Source organism: Neolamprologus multifasciatus, chromosome 2, assembly GCF_963576455.1.
Source record: "Neolamprologus multifasciatus chromosome 2, fNeoMul1.2, whole genome shotgun sequence".
In the NCBI taxonomy this organism is placed as follows: Eukaryota; Metazoa; Chordata; class Actinopteri; order Cichliformes; family Cichlidae; genus Neolamprologus; species Neolamprologus multifasciatus.
Window position 1 is genome coordinate 3,315,270 of NC_140440.1, and position 14,799 is coordinate 3,330,068.

Below are 14,799 nucleotides of genomic sequence, written 5' to 3' on the forward strand. Positions count from 1 at the left end.
GTGATGCACTAATTTTCATGCTAATGCAGCAAGATGCTCTGAACATCTGCACGAATAAGCTCAGAGAAAACTAGTTCTAGACTAGCGAGGGCACCTGTTTGGCAGTCACACCTCAAAGTTTAATCAAACTAAGAAGCCAAAACCTCTAATGACCAGAAGGGGCAGCAGTGAGTCAGCTCTCATAGACTCCCATGTTAAAACCTTCCAGCAGAAATAAACATTTACAGCCTGATACACAAACTGGTTTGGTCCCTGTAGATAATTCCAACCAGTTTGTGGTAACTATAGAAGAAACATGGGTGAAACTGAGGATTGTAATGTCTTTAGAAGGATTTTTAAACCAATCATTTTACATTTTATTTTTTCTTAGTGATCTTGCCTTTATTAACTCTTGTTTTCATTAGTGAAATTCTAGTCTTTCATTTGTATATTAATTAGCGCTAACAGAGTGTTTTCCAGCAGCTCTGGATTATCATGGAAATTAATCTCTGTCCAAAATAAAAGTATATTATACCTCTGTTATATTATACCTTTGTTTAACAAGATCATCTCATTCATGCAGCTTTCTTTGAAGCATAAATGTGATCACAAACTGCACCACAACTCAACAACAGCAATACTAAAAGCCTCTGTTTGGTGTAAGGAAGTCGTTTATCTTACCAGAGTTTTGTGTTCTCCTGTAACTGGTTGGCAAACACCTTCCCTGGAACATGTCACACTTTCAGAATTGTAAGTGGGATAACACCTAGTGGGAGGCAACCTGTCTCCAAGCAATCTCAGTCCGACACAGAGAGTTCTAGTTTTTTCAGGTCAGTTGGATGGCCGTTCTGCAGTAAGGACTCTCTTGTCACTATTGTGGAGGAACTTCTGTTTCTCTCTGTGAGGTTCTGAATGTAGTTCGTTTCTATGTAACAGAAATTCAACAGATTTGTGATTTTTGTTAATTTATCACAGTTAATCGCTGATTTATAACAGATAAACTGATAGCAGGCTGACTCCAGCTTATTTAAGTCGCCATATTGGATCGCCAAAGTTACTCTGATTGTGGTGGTTACAGATCTGGTTGCAGACCTGGTTGCTATCCTCAAAGTGACCAGGTAAGTTCATCACACATAGTCACAATCATTTAGGCTGTGCTGCAGACTCCAACCATTGTTTTCCCTAAAGTCTTAGCATAACAGGCTTATCTGTCTAATGCAGGTAGGAAGCATTAGCTAATTACTTAACACTTCACCCTTTAATCCAGCTGTAGTCACTTCCTGAGAAGTAGACAGCCTGAGGTGTATATGATCATCAGTGATGACCTGAAGCTATCGTACATTTCATTTCATTCATTCAGTTTTATTTATATCCACATGACAGTTGCCTCAAGGTTCTTCTTACTGTAAGGTAAAGACTACAGTAATACAAAAGACCCTATCATCGAATCACATCACAATATCTGGGACAGCAAATGCAGTAAATATATGAGGACAGGACTTAACTGTGCTAATGACTGGGCTTCTAAAACACCAGGTTATAATCATGGTTAGATTGCGGTTATTTTTACATCTCAGCTGGAATTTAGATTTGACCGAGCAGTCCTGTGTTTGTGAGGTTTAGGCGTGCTGGAGCGCAGCGGTGACAGTTTCCTCTGCAGCGAGCTTAAACCTGACTGATAGCCCTCTCGCAGCCGTAATGGAGGGCTGTGGATCACATTAGACTCACATTAGAAGCACTGGCCAGAGAGGTTAATTAAGAACGAGTGACGCCCAAGGACTGAACGCCTCTCACTCGCTGTGTGCCGACGGGGTTTCGCTGTCATCAGATTTCCTTCACAGCGGTCGGGATTAATGGTGATGATCTTATTGAGGGTGCTCATACATTTATTAAGGGATCATTTTATTCCATTTTTATTGTGCCTGAAATAAAGTAAAAAGACCCAAGGAGCTGAATTTTAAGTTGTTTTATACTTTTGAAGAATTCCTCCATTTCCACCAAATTATGCAGACCTCTCGGCAAAATCCTGCTTTAAATGCAAATACCTCAAATTGATCTCTGTTTTCTTTGCGTCCTTAGAAGTCCTTGTAGCCTCTTGTTGTTAAGGTGTTGTGATGAGATGAGTTGTGCACAAGTGGTGGAGAGTAAGTAGATTTACATAAGTGCACTCCTGAAATATTTGACTTAGGTAAGCACCTTTTATTTCAGGCAGGGTTCTTATGTCGGGTTCAGGTCGCTGGGTTCAGGCTGTCTGTCGGGATCAGGATGCCAGGTTAAGGCAACTGGGTTACAGCTGCCGCCGAGTTCAGGCCGCCGAGTTCAGGCTGTTGGGCTGACTCAACAAGAGGCCAATAAGACGAGATCAAGATCTGGGAGGAACTGAACTTCATCCTTCCAGGATGGAGTTTAAAACAATATAGATGGTAGACATCCAGAAAATATCGACCAGTGGTATCCCAGGTTACTGTACCCGAAAAATGAGTCAACTGATCCCGGAGTTGTTTTCTGTAAAGCTCGCCAACATTACTTTGGTAGCAGTTCGGATGTATTTAACAAGCCGTTTGTCACTAAAGCTTTGAGCTCTGAATAAAGCACTAACTGATTTATTCAGATATTCATTCTCCCTGTTGATTCTTATATTTAGTTGGTGATGAATGTAATACACACTGTTTTATATAAGAAAGTACAAAACTCAGCGCTCACTGCAGAGACATCAACTGTTAAATGACATTAGAGGATTTTTGGTGACTGAAGGGTCACCTCAGACAACCTCAACAAAAACTCGACTACACAACATGACACAAAAACTGAAAAACAAATGATGTTATATAAGAACCCCAGAACATGAATTCACCTATTTTGTAATACAAGCTTAAAATAAATATTAAGGATTCCAAACGGCCAGATGTAAAGGCAGGAAGACCGACAGACGGGCCGCCATGTACAAGGCTCAAATTGCATAACGGGCCGATGGCCTACATTCACCCCGCTTCCATCGCAGGGCCACACAGAGAGTGTGAGATAAAAAAAACGTATGCAAAAGGTTTGGTGTTGCAGATGTGGGTCAGTCCTGAGCCTGCGGTCCTCTTTCACTGTCTCTCTGTGGACTCGAGGGCCGAGAGAGGGGTGAGTGTCTGATTCCCTGGAAAGTGCAGCGGCAGCCGGGCTGCTAATCTACCTCTTCACCTCCCATCGCTGCTCAGGGGGATTGGGGATTACCACAATGGGATTTAAGATTTATATATTTTATTTTGGATTATTTTTCTATATTCCCACAGACCGGCCTCCCGTCCCTCTCTCTCTCCCTCACTGTGCCTTTGTGGACTGAGATTTCTGTGGAGGGAGGATTCAATCACACTCCGTTAGCGGGGTTCATTTGGGAATACCGCTGTTTGCTCGTGGGTCAGACATTTTTATATATGCTGATATATATATATGCCCCCCCCAAGCCTTCGATCCTCCTCCGTGAAGGTCGAATGATATGAACTTTTGCTCCTGAGATTATGGGTTAAACATTTGTTTGCTTTTTTGTAGAAAGCGTGACATCACGGGATGACATCACACTTTCAGGTGCGCTCAAAGAAAGGTCTCATACTGATTTTACATTCTGACTCGGGGCCGACTTCTGACTACAGCCTGAGATCCTGGAGCAGAGGTGGGTCAGTCAGAGTCCTCAGAGCTCTGTTTCCATATGTTTGTTAAACATTATGGTCACTTCCTACTTCATGTTCTTATTCTTGGAATCTGATAGAGGCAGTGAGCCTAAACCTCCACCACGGCAGCTCACTGTCTATTTTAAGAAATCTGTAGGAAAAACGAGTGCTGGTCTCGATGATGGTTTTTAATGGATTTACATGACCCCTGCAGACTTTCATCAGAATGAAAAACTTTAGGGATGTAGACTCAAACAGAAGCTTTATCATTGGAAACCTGTAGAACAGTCGGTACATGATTAAAAAAAACAAGGAAATACACAACAGGCCCACTTCAGGTCATCTTATCTTTTCAAGGTCCTGTCTTCATTCCCTCACCCCCAACCCTTCAGAGCAGATGGGCGCCCCTCCCTGAACCCCAAAGTGATTGCTCATAGGGGGTCATATTATTGTTGGGTTTTTCTCTGTATGTATTGTTATAGGATCTACCTTACAATATAAATCGCCTCGAGGCAACTGTTGTTGTAATTTGGCGCTATATAAATAAAACTGAATTGAATTGAATCCCCCCACCCCCAACCCTTCACAGCAAATGGCCACCCCTCCATGAGCCTGGTTCTGCTGGAGGTTTCTTCCTGTTAAAAGGGAGTTGCCTCCCTCTGTTGCCGAGCACTTGCTCATAGGTGTTCGTCTGATTGTTGGGTTTTCTCTGTATTACCGTAGGACCTTTATTCTACAGCACAAGGCGACTGAGGCGACTATTGTTGTTATTTGGTGGTATTTAAATAAAACTGAACCGACCCACAAAAACATGCATTAAGGCTCTTTAGTATTAATAATAATGATCACTAATAACATTAACTTTTTTTAATGCAAACTTCTTAAACCCGCCTTTTTCTGCATGTCCAGCCTAAATCGTGATTACATTCATTCTGAAACTGACAGTCTAATCTTGATCTTATGTCTACAATGCAACGGCCTCACTGGGCAGGACCTCCGTCACCCCGCGAGGACACAAGGTCCTCATAAATACATGACCGCACGCTCACACGCTAAAGCATGTCAGACTCAATCAGGCGGCTCCAGGAGTAGCGAGCACAAACACAGCAAAATGCACGACAGCCCCCACGGATGCATTCATGCATGCTCACCAGCTATAACGATACAATCTCTCTCTCTCACACACACACAAAGGGCGCTGTATGGATTGTTTACTGCAGGCACGATGTTGCATTTCTTGTGGGCGTTTGCGTTTCCCTGCCCTTCACCCACACAAACCACCAGTTTCACTGTCAAGCAGCACTTCAGCTCCCCGCAGGCCTGACAGCTTTACTCTTTATTCAATACAGCAGCCGGGCGCTGATAAATCCAACTGGACATATAGGATTGATTGATTAAATGCTGCAAAGATAAAAGCTAACCTAAGAAAGTAGCAGAAAGAAGGCAAAGAAGAAAGAAAGGCTCCGATACGTCTGAACTGTCCTCCGGGGGAAATTTGACTTTGTGCGTTGTCATTTTAACCAAATATCCAAAAACAGTGTTGAGGAATTAAATAAAGCGACACATTTTCAGGTCTCCACTCGTTTCATCAGAAGAGATGTTTTTAGGCAGTTTGACAGTTAATGAGAAAATGGAGGCTGTTTTGGGAGTTATTTGTTTTTGACTTCACAGTGATGTCAGAACAAAGAAAGACGAAGGCTGCTGATGTGATTATCCACCTCTTAGTGATAAAAACATCTAATCAGTGTTGTATGTTTTTAACAGGCTCTCCCAAATCGTAGCCAGCTCCTGGGGCAGATTTTGTACGTGTCACTTCCTACAAGAGCTCAACATTTTATTTTTTAACAACACCAGGAAGCTGTGAATGGATGGATTAATACTCAGACGTAAAAATAAACAATAGTTTGTTTATTCTACGTGGCTTACTGTTTTAATAAATCAAAAACAAAAATACAGAAAAGCCTCACGTCTGTAATGTTTGTTAGCATACTTGTTAAAGGTTTGACTTTCTTCAGATTAACTAATGGAACATCTGTCTATGAACATCTGTAAGCAGAGGATGTGGTTTCCTGACTGATTATTGACCACACGTGTTTAATTTGAGCAGAAATCAATGAAACACGCTGGGGTGATTTTTTTCAAGACTACCTGGATGAAAAGGACGTGATGTCACAAACACACAAAAACCCTGCAGCACACTCGGCACTGTTTGTTCTGACTGCTGCATTTCCACAAACAAAAGTTTGAGAGCTGAGCAGAGTTTCTTTTTTAATGTGTGCTTTCTTCTCTTTTACATCGTGGATCCATTATGAGCCTCGTCTGTGTTTGCTCCGCGGCTCAGCCTTTAATCATTCTCGGCTCTCTGCCCATCAAACATTGATGCTTTGTGTTTCTGCCCGGTGATGACGAGCGTTGCCTGCGAAAAAGCTAATATCAAACACGGCGTGAATTTTTCAGAAGGCCTGAGGATGGAGGAGAGCTGGGATTTTGGTGTTCTCACAGACACACACAGACACACACACACACACACACACACACACACACACTGTTTTCTTGCGTTGAAAGTGAGTTTCCATTTTTACCTGTAAAAACTGCACATTTGTGGATCTAAACTATTAGTTTATCTCGTGCTTCGGTTCGTGTTGGGACTGGTGAAATAACTGACCATCAATAAAACAACTTTGGTTTCCTATTTCCTCTCCAAAGATCCCTTTCGGTTAATCCAAATCAGGTGAAGAACAAAAAGCAGAAGCCCAAAATGATTCGTATTCATTTTATGATTATTCAGAGACACCTCTGTGATATGAACAAATTCTAATTCTTGAATATAACTCATCAGAGTTCTGCATGAAGGACAGACTCGGTGCGGAGATGTAAAAATGCATGAATTTAAAGGTGAGGCCATGCCATGGACGCTCAAGGCGGCTCACCTTCATGTGTCGTCGCCTCCGTCTGAAGCGCAGCAGCTCCTTGTGCTGGCGGGCGATGAAGTTGACGGCAGCGTACTCGAGCAGGGCCGAGAACACAAACAGCAGACAGACGGCCATCCAGATATCGATGGCTTTTACGTACGACACCTGTTAGTGGAGACGGGAAAGAAGAGTCCGTCAGAGGGTCTCTGTGCGTCGTGTCTGACTTGCTGATAAAAAAAAGAAACCCTAATAAAATCTAACGAGCATCTAAAGATCATTTCACCCTGTTTGGTTTGAGGCTGGAGGCAGTCGATTAGAGAAAGTTTGTAAAGTCGGCTTCATTTTCAGTTCATGACTTTAAACTCCAAATGTTTTCTCAAATGACCAATTTACACCAAATGATGCTCCTGCGACATGAAAATAAGCGTTCATAAAGGAACATTTATTGCTGTAACTGATGCAGATAAGTACAGTACAATGAGTGCATAAATCACATGATATATGTGGGAACAAATACATTATTTTTTATTTTCAGCATCTGTTGTGAAACTCGAGGTTTCACAACAGATGTTCACTGACTGATGGGTGACAGTGTGTATTTAACCTCCTAGGACCTGCCATCCACATATGTGGACATCACATTTGGGTTGTCTAGACCAAAATACTAAATCTTGCCCTACAGGGGCCTGATATCCACTTACGAGGACAATATACTGCCACTGTTCTATCAAAATTTTAAACGAATACCCTCATATGTGGATCTCATCTCTTTTAGAAACAAAAATCAGGTAAAAAAAAAATCTGGTAATTATTTGCTTTTACATTCATCGGGTCCCAATATGCCCAAAGATCAAAGAGAAATTAAAAAGGCATGCTACGGAAGACTTCGGGTCTTAGGAGGTTAAATCAAAGACTGCAACAATTTGTGGGGCCGTTAATATTCAGAGTTATCTTCCACAGCATGTCTTTTATCATGTCTTCCTTCTCTCACCCCAACCAGTCGCCCCTCCCTGAGCCTGGCTCTGTCGGAGGTTTCTTCTTGTTAAAAGGGAGTTTTTCCTTCCCACTGTCGCCAAAGTGCTTGCTCATAGGGGGTCATATGATTGTTGGGTTTTTCTCTGTATGTATTATTGTAGGGTCTACCTTACAGGATAAAGCGCCTTGAGGTGACTGTTGTTGTCGCTTGTATTTGGCGCTGTATAAATAAAACTGAACTGAATTATGGCAGTCACGTTATGGTTGGTGTATGTTTTTATCTGGCAGCAGGGCACTGGGACTTTAGTCAGTGTTACCGATCAGTGTAAGCTATTGTTGAAGCAATACGCTGTTCTTATAGAGCTTCCTCTGGTCACTCTAAAGGGTCAACCAAATAATCTGTTTCCCCAATGAAATGTGCAGATTTTGGCGAAGTGCTTTTTAACAGAGGAAAAGGATTTTATAAACATACTGGTTTCCTTCAGAAAGCATAAATGTTTCCAGTTTGCACACAATAACAGAATGATTTCAGAAAAAACAACAGTGAACAGGGTGAATATTATTACTCCTGAAAAACTGACTTTTTCATTGAGACACAGCACAAAGCACTACTGTGCAATGATGTGCTTTAACTCTGTAACACTCAAAGCTGTAAAATCCAGTTCAAACTGACGGTTATCTTCCAGTTTACACTTGGTATAAAAACTTGAGCAGGGTTCAAGCTGTAACTGAGCATCACCAGTCCAGACCTGAGAAACAGAATCACTGACGCTCACAGTCAGTCTAAACTGGGCCTGAGTCATCACTTTGTCTTCCAACGCAACAACGACCCAAAACATATGTCGCTCCTGGTGAAGAACGACCTCCAGAAGACCAAAGTGAGCGTTACATGACTGGCCTGCACAAAGCCCTGAATGTGGGCCGAACTGGAGAAAAAGGTCCACACCAGAAGATCCTCACATCTGGAGGAGCCCGAGAGGTTCTTACATGAAGAACAGGCTGGGATTACTGAGGAGAGGAGTGAAGACTGCAGTAGATGACTGCAGGCTGTTATCCAGCTAAATGGACTGTTAGCTTCAGAGGTAATCATTACCCTGGTAGTTTTTGTTTTTTGCAAAATAATTTGATTTCTGTGTGCAAAAGTAAAATAATCTAAGCATCCAAATACATTAAAATACTTTAATTTCATAGTGGTCTGATAATCTGTACTCATTTATACATTGGTCTGCAATATCTGAGTGCACAGGAATGAGTGATGCTCTGTATCTTTATCGCAGTAAAGGCATACATGTAAAGGTATTTCCACTGTCTTGAGCTTAGACTACGAGGTGCTTTCACTACATTATTAAATTTACCTGACTGCATGCACAGCCAGGTGCACGTAAAACACAACACTGGGCCCAACTAGCTCACAGAACCGGTGAAATTACAGCAAGACGGCCAGGGCGAGGACTGTCTAGATAACACGGGCTAAATGAAGTCTGGTTGGATCATTGTATGATTGCTATCTACCCGCCAAGTACCTTTATTCGAGTGCATTCGCCCGGCCTGTCATTACAACTCTTCATCTCCAAACGCAATTACAGCGTGCAGCCTGAGAGGGAGAACCTGGTCCGTCTCGCAGAGAGGAAGCCCACAATCAGCCGTTTAAAATCCAATTAAACTATGACTTTGGATCACTTTACACAAACACAGAGTGCTTATCATCGCCGCTCGACCTCGCTGTGATTCGTGCTCGTTTGTGCCGTTCATGAAAACGTTTATCTTCGAACGCCTGAGCGACTCCCTCCCCGAGCTGCCGAGAGGCCTCAACGCTCAGTGGGCACGCTCAGTGGTGATGGTCATCCAGCCAGAGAGACGGGGATAACTCTCCCACAAAAATGATTTCACAGGCACTGAAAGAAGCCTTTCCTCCTTTGTGTGAAGCAGTAGAAACAATCTTCAAATCCTGCCCAGCACACACGTTACCTTTTCATACATGCTCATAAAATCAGCATGGACGATTTTAGAGGTCAGCTTTGGTTCCTGTGCTGCTTTATTTTGGACTGTATGGTTATGTTCATAAACTTGTGCAGATCCAGAAGTAAACGAAGGTTTTGAATGACCCCTTCTCTAAAATAGTGCCTTCTCTGGTGCTGATTCTGGGAAGGCAGAGCATTAAGCGAGGTAAATGAAGCAGATGGAGAGAGAGAGGCTGCACCACACTGTTGGACAACACTTTATTTCCTGATGCTGTTTTTGTTTTACTGCCAACATGAAGCGTTATGAGTGACCACAGTTTTCCTTATGCTGCTGGTACAGATTTCTCAAATTAGCTCTCGCAGACTGTGCTTAGCTATGAAATCTGGCACCAAACTCACGCTCTACATCCTGAGAGTGACTCGTGTGTTTTTACTGAGTCCACAGGCGACTGTTAGCTCGGTGCTGCAGTATGATCTGTGTGAGGCTGAAAGCTCCTGACAGACAAACTGAGCAGTAGTGACCTGCTGAGCAGCTTAGGCGGCGTTACTGTACTCATGCTTCACAGGGCAACGATCAAAAAAGAAGAAGAAGAAGAAGTGGCGAGCCGTGAGCTGAAAGTGCTGACAGACTGAGCAAGTGTCTGGAATACTAAGGGGGGATTTTCCCTTATTTTCTGCCATAATCATATTGCATTGAATGATTCCACAGGTTGAAATAATGAGGTAAAAATGTGTGTAAGAATAATCCACAGGAGCCTAAAACTCAGGCATCAGACATGGTTGTTTTGGCCCAGATAGCACCCTCCATTGCTGTGACATCAGCGTGAGAGGAACGTGGTCAGCACAGCACAGTGATGTACTGCTGACGTAACCCGTGTGGGTGGAGGCGACGCCTAGCTTCTACCCGTCTTTGTGTGACCCACTCACAGAGGGATTCAAGGCATGGGGTAGCTTGGAAATTGTTTGGGGCACGTGAGTAGAGTAGCTGGATAGTCTAGTGTGAACACTTGGGAACAACAGATTGGAGTTTCAATCCTTTCACGCATCTACAAAATGTCTCCAGGCTAACCTCATCCTAATAAAAGCGACAGATAACTGAAGCATACCGGTTCATATGTGGCCCGATCAGCAAGCTCCATATCAAGTCTTCAGGATGAGAGGACAAACTGAGAAGTGGGCTAGTGGAACACAACATGCATGGAACGGGAAAATGTGGGAATGATGGATGGATAGATCATTTTTCAGTACTGAGCAGATGATGTTTTTTTCTGTGCTAATCTGTAATGTAAGCTAATCTGACCATCCTTCTTTTTTAATTTCACCAAAGTTGACATTAAACTTTGGATTAATAACAGATCTCCCTGCAGTCATCCTTCACCTGTTCAGATTTCCAGCACAGTTCTGCTGACTCAGAAGCACTCTGAGAACTCTGAGAGGGGCTTCCTCAGCATCGAGTCACGACTGGACTGAAGGTTTCTGACGGGGCATCGGCTGTTCATGCATGCAGCAACACGCAACTGAGCTCCCTGTCAGAAGATCAATGCATCGATCCTTTCTTCACTGAGAGACAGAAAATAAATATCATCATAAATACTAAAGAAGGATGTAGTTTCCACACAGCCAGTTATCATCCCTGATGTGTCAGAGAAGGGGCTCAAAGTTTTCATAACCTGGTACTGAGGTCTCGGCCCTGGCTCCCCACAGAGGGATGCTTGTTCAGAAATTTAAACACACATCTCACAACACGCTGGGTTATTATGTATTCAAGCTGTTCCTAAACCTGATCAGACATTTTTCAGGGGCTTAAAACTAACTGAGCAGAGAGGGAGTGAAGGCAAAGGAAATAAAAGTGAAGACGTGGAGACAGAGGCGTGCAAACAGTTTTGCTGAGAAGCTTACGCCGACCCCACGTCTCCTGGTTCCTTGTCTTTCGGTTGGGGCCGTAACGCTCATAGCCGCTGTTTGTATCCTGGCAGCAGCAGCACCGAAGGAAACGTCTGCATATTTCTGCGACGTCTGTACTTTCTCACAAAAAGGATCTGCAGCCCTGAGATGAGAGCGCCCTGATCTGAATCGGTGAAGTCAGCCCCTCTCTGAAAGGCAGGAATCATAAAAGCACAAGTCCACTGCTACAGGTGAACTGCAGCTGCCCCAGGTCTGTGGCTGGAGCTTAGAGGGTACGACAACATGTGTCCCAATAATGGTACGATAAGTAGATGTGGAGAGAGTCATACTGTGTGTGTACCGTGCTGTATGTGGACAGCATGATCAGCTGAGCAGAGATCTCGCCTCGTGTCCACTTCCATCTGCTCTGATCTGACAAGCTGCAGCAGAAACATCTGAAGAGAGCCATATGTGTGTGTGTGTGTCTGCTATCAATCGCACACAGAACACTGTGAGAACACTCACAGAACACTGTGTGTCTGTGTGTGTGTGAGAGAGGGAGCAGCATGCCCACCTAAGCTCAGCTGTGCTGTGTGATCATTATTGTGACAGCTGAACTGCAGAGGAATCATGGTTCACTTGTTCAATTTTTAGAGCGCATGAAGCACCTAATGTCAACAAACAGAGTGTGTATATGTGTGTGTGTGTGTGTTTGTGTTGGGGATTACAGCTTTCCTGGACGTAATTATACAATCCTACTAGCTCACGCAGACCCTGACCATTTTTTCACTTTAATCTGAAAATCCCTGACAGTAAAAGATTCCTCTTGCTTTCTAAAACATATTGTCTCCATTTTTGTCTCCTTGAACCTTCTTTGTTAAAGGTCTTTTTTTAAATTCTTCCTTCTTTCATCCCTCCATCTGTCTGCCTCTCGTCTTCCCTCCAATCTGTCTCTAATTTGTCAGGGAAAAGGAAATTTTTCTTTCCCTCCCATTGATTTATCTTTTCCCTTCATTCCAACTTTTCTGCAATTAATTCCTCTCTGTCTACATCGTCTTTGTCACTGCCTCTGTCATTTATGTCCCTTAATTATCAGAAAAAGCTGTAGGCCTTCCTTCCAACAGGGATGAAAAGACATCTGTCATTAAACGGCACGTCATAGATACAAATTCTTCCTGCCATTGCTTCATATTTTACTTTGTTTTGGTGTTTTTGGGGTGTGACGGATGAAAAGCAATATCTGTAAAGGTAAAAGTCAACAGATGTGAAAATAAGCTTACGGATAAACTATCAGCTCAAACCTGAAAGTTCATCACAGGAATAAGATGATTTTGTTTCTGTCTTTATACAAAGCTAAGTACTGAAGAAGAAGCAGTAGAAGATAAGCTTATTATAAACACTGGACTGGATCATAAAAGGCATAAAATAGCTAATTCTGTAATTATCCTGTGGCTTTCTTGTATCTTATCATTACAAGCTATCATATGAATAAAAGTCTTGATATAGGAGTTTTATGGGGTTTTTTTTAAATGTTTTTATTTATTTTTATTTTTATGTATTTTTGCAGTTTTTAGGGAAAAATAATAATTAATGACACAGAGGTCTCAAAAAATCACACAACCCTGTGAAATGTTACAGGGTTAAGGAATACAAACCTTTAACGTGGCTCCGTTCTGCTGTTTCTTATTTCCTGTCTGCTGTTCCAGTTTCCAATAATGAGCCAAAACCTCGAGCGTTACAGTTTCTTTCTACTCGTAGCTCTGTATGATATCCTTATATGATATTATTATATTCTCAGGCACCTGGCTATGAGAGTAAAAGCTGCACCGTCCTGCTGTTAATACCTTCCATTTGGGAGGGGGAGCCAATCAGATGGAAGGTCATTGTAAGGGGGAGGAGCTAAAACAGCTCATTTCAGACAAGCACTGAGAAAGGATTATTTTAAACTGTGAGTCATGCAAAGCTGCTCTCTAAGAGTCCAGGAATAAATGAATTAGAAATAAGGTATGTTTATGAAGTCCAAGCAGACTACAATAACGAGTGATTTGTCCTCACCTTGGGCAGAGAGGCTCTTGAACCGGAGCTCTGCGTGGTCATGGTCAGCACGGTGGTGATGCCCAGGCCCACCCGGGCAGGTGCGGCGTCCATGTTGATCCAGAAGGAAACCCAGGACAGGATGACTATGAGCAGAGAGGGGATGTACATCTGGATCAGGTAGTAACCCATCTGACGCTCCAGGTGGAAACGAGCCTCGATACAGGTGAATTTACCTGGGAGGTGGGAGACAAAGAAGTGTCTTTGATGAGGTCGGAGTTTGTGGGCGAAGAGATATGGTAAATGGTAAATGGCCTGTATTTATATAGCGCTTTACTAGTCCCTAAGGACCCCAAAGCGCTTTACATATCCAGTCATCCACCCATTCACACACTGGTGATGGCAAGCTACATTGTAGCCACAGCCACCCTGGGGCGCACTGACAGAGGCGAGGCTGCCGGACACTGGCGCCACCGGGCCCTCTGACCACCACCAGTAGGCAACGGGTGAATTGTCTTGCCCAAGAACACAACGACCGAGACTGTCCAAGCCGGGGCTCGAACCGGCAACCTTCCGATTACAAGGCGAACTCCCAACTCACGATCGCCCCCAGACAATATGATAGATATGAGACAACAGAGAGAGCAGAAGATATGAGAAAGGAACGCAGTTTCTTTGGGCTCGTCCTGTCGAATGAGAAGAAAGAGAAGGGTGAGGGTGACAAATGTCCTGTTACTGTTGCTTTGAGTGAGCACACCAGCTTATTTACTATTAACACATTGTTGTCTCAGCTGATCACATACTAACACATCAAAACCCACTGGTGTTGTATTTTATAGAACTGTGTGGACCCTTTAGCTCGTGCTGTTGATGTGAGGGCGCATGCAGGAAAGATGCCAGGGTGGTCAGGGAAGTCTAATCTTAAAAGTAGAAATAGCGTCTGCCTCCCGAATCCAAACTGGAAGCTGGTTCCACAGAAGAGGGGCCTGAAAACTGAAGGCTCGGCCTCCCATTCTACTTTTAAATACTCTAGGAACAACAAGTAAGCCTGCAGTGTGAGAGCAAAGTGATGGTAAATGGACTGGTTCTTATATAGCGGTTTTCTACTCTTCTAAGCACTCAAAGCGCTTTACACAACTTGTGCATTCACCCATTCGTACAAGCACATTGTTGTAAGTGCTTTCTAAGTAACATTCACACTCTGATGGATGCACCAGAGAGCAATTTGGGGTTAATATCTTGCCCAAGGATATTTGGCATGCAGACTAGGGGAAGCCAGGAATTGAACCACCAACCTTTCGATCAGTAGATGACCTGCTCTACCGCCTGAGCTACAGCCACCCCTTAGTGGTCAAATGGAGTGATATGGTACTATAAGGTCATTAAGATAAGATGGGGCCT

The 14,799-nt window shown here is 43.3% G+C and overlaps 1 protein-coding gene across 4 annotated transcripts in view; it reads right to left on the reverse strand.

Annotated features, from left to right (window-relative positions):
* The window catches only part of glra1 (glycine receptor, alpha 1), a 135,159-nt gene that overhangs the window by 19,433 nt on the left and 100,927 nt on the right, over positions 1 to 14,799 (reverse strand). For all 4 annotated transcript variants that reach the window (XM_085182943.1, XM_085182955.1, XM_085182964.1 and 1 more), the window contains 2 exons: positions 13,420 to 13,634; positions 6,563 to 6,709 (listed from right to left, as the gene is read on the reverse strand). In XM_085182943.1, coding sequence (XP_085039069.1) covers positions 6,563 to 6,709; positions 13,420 to 13,634 — 362 coding nt within the window. The remainder of the gene's footprint in view (positions 1 to 6,562; positions 6,710 to 13,419; positions 13,635 to 14,799) is intronic.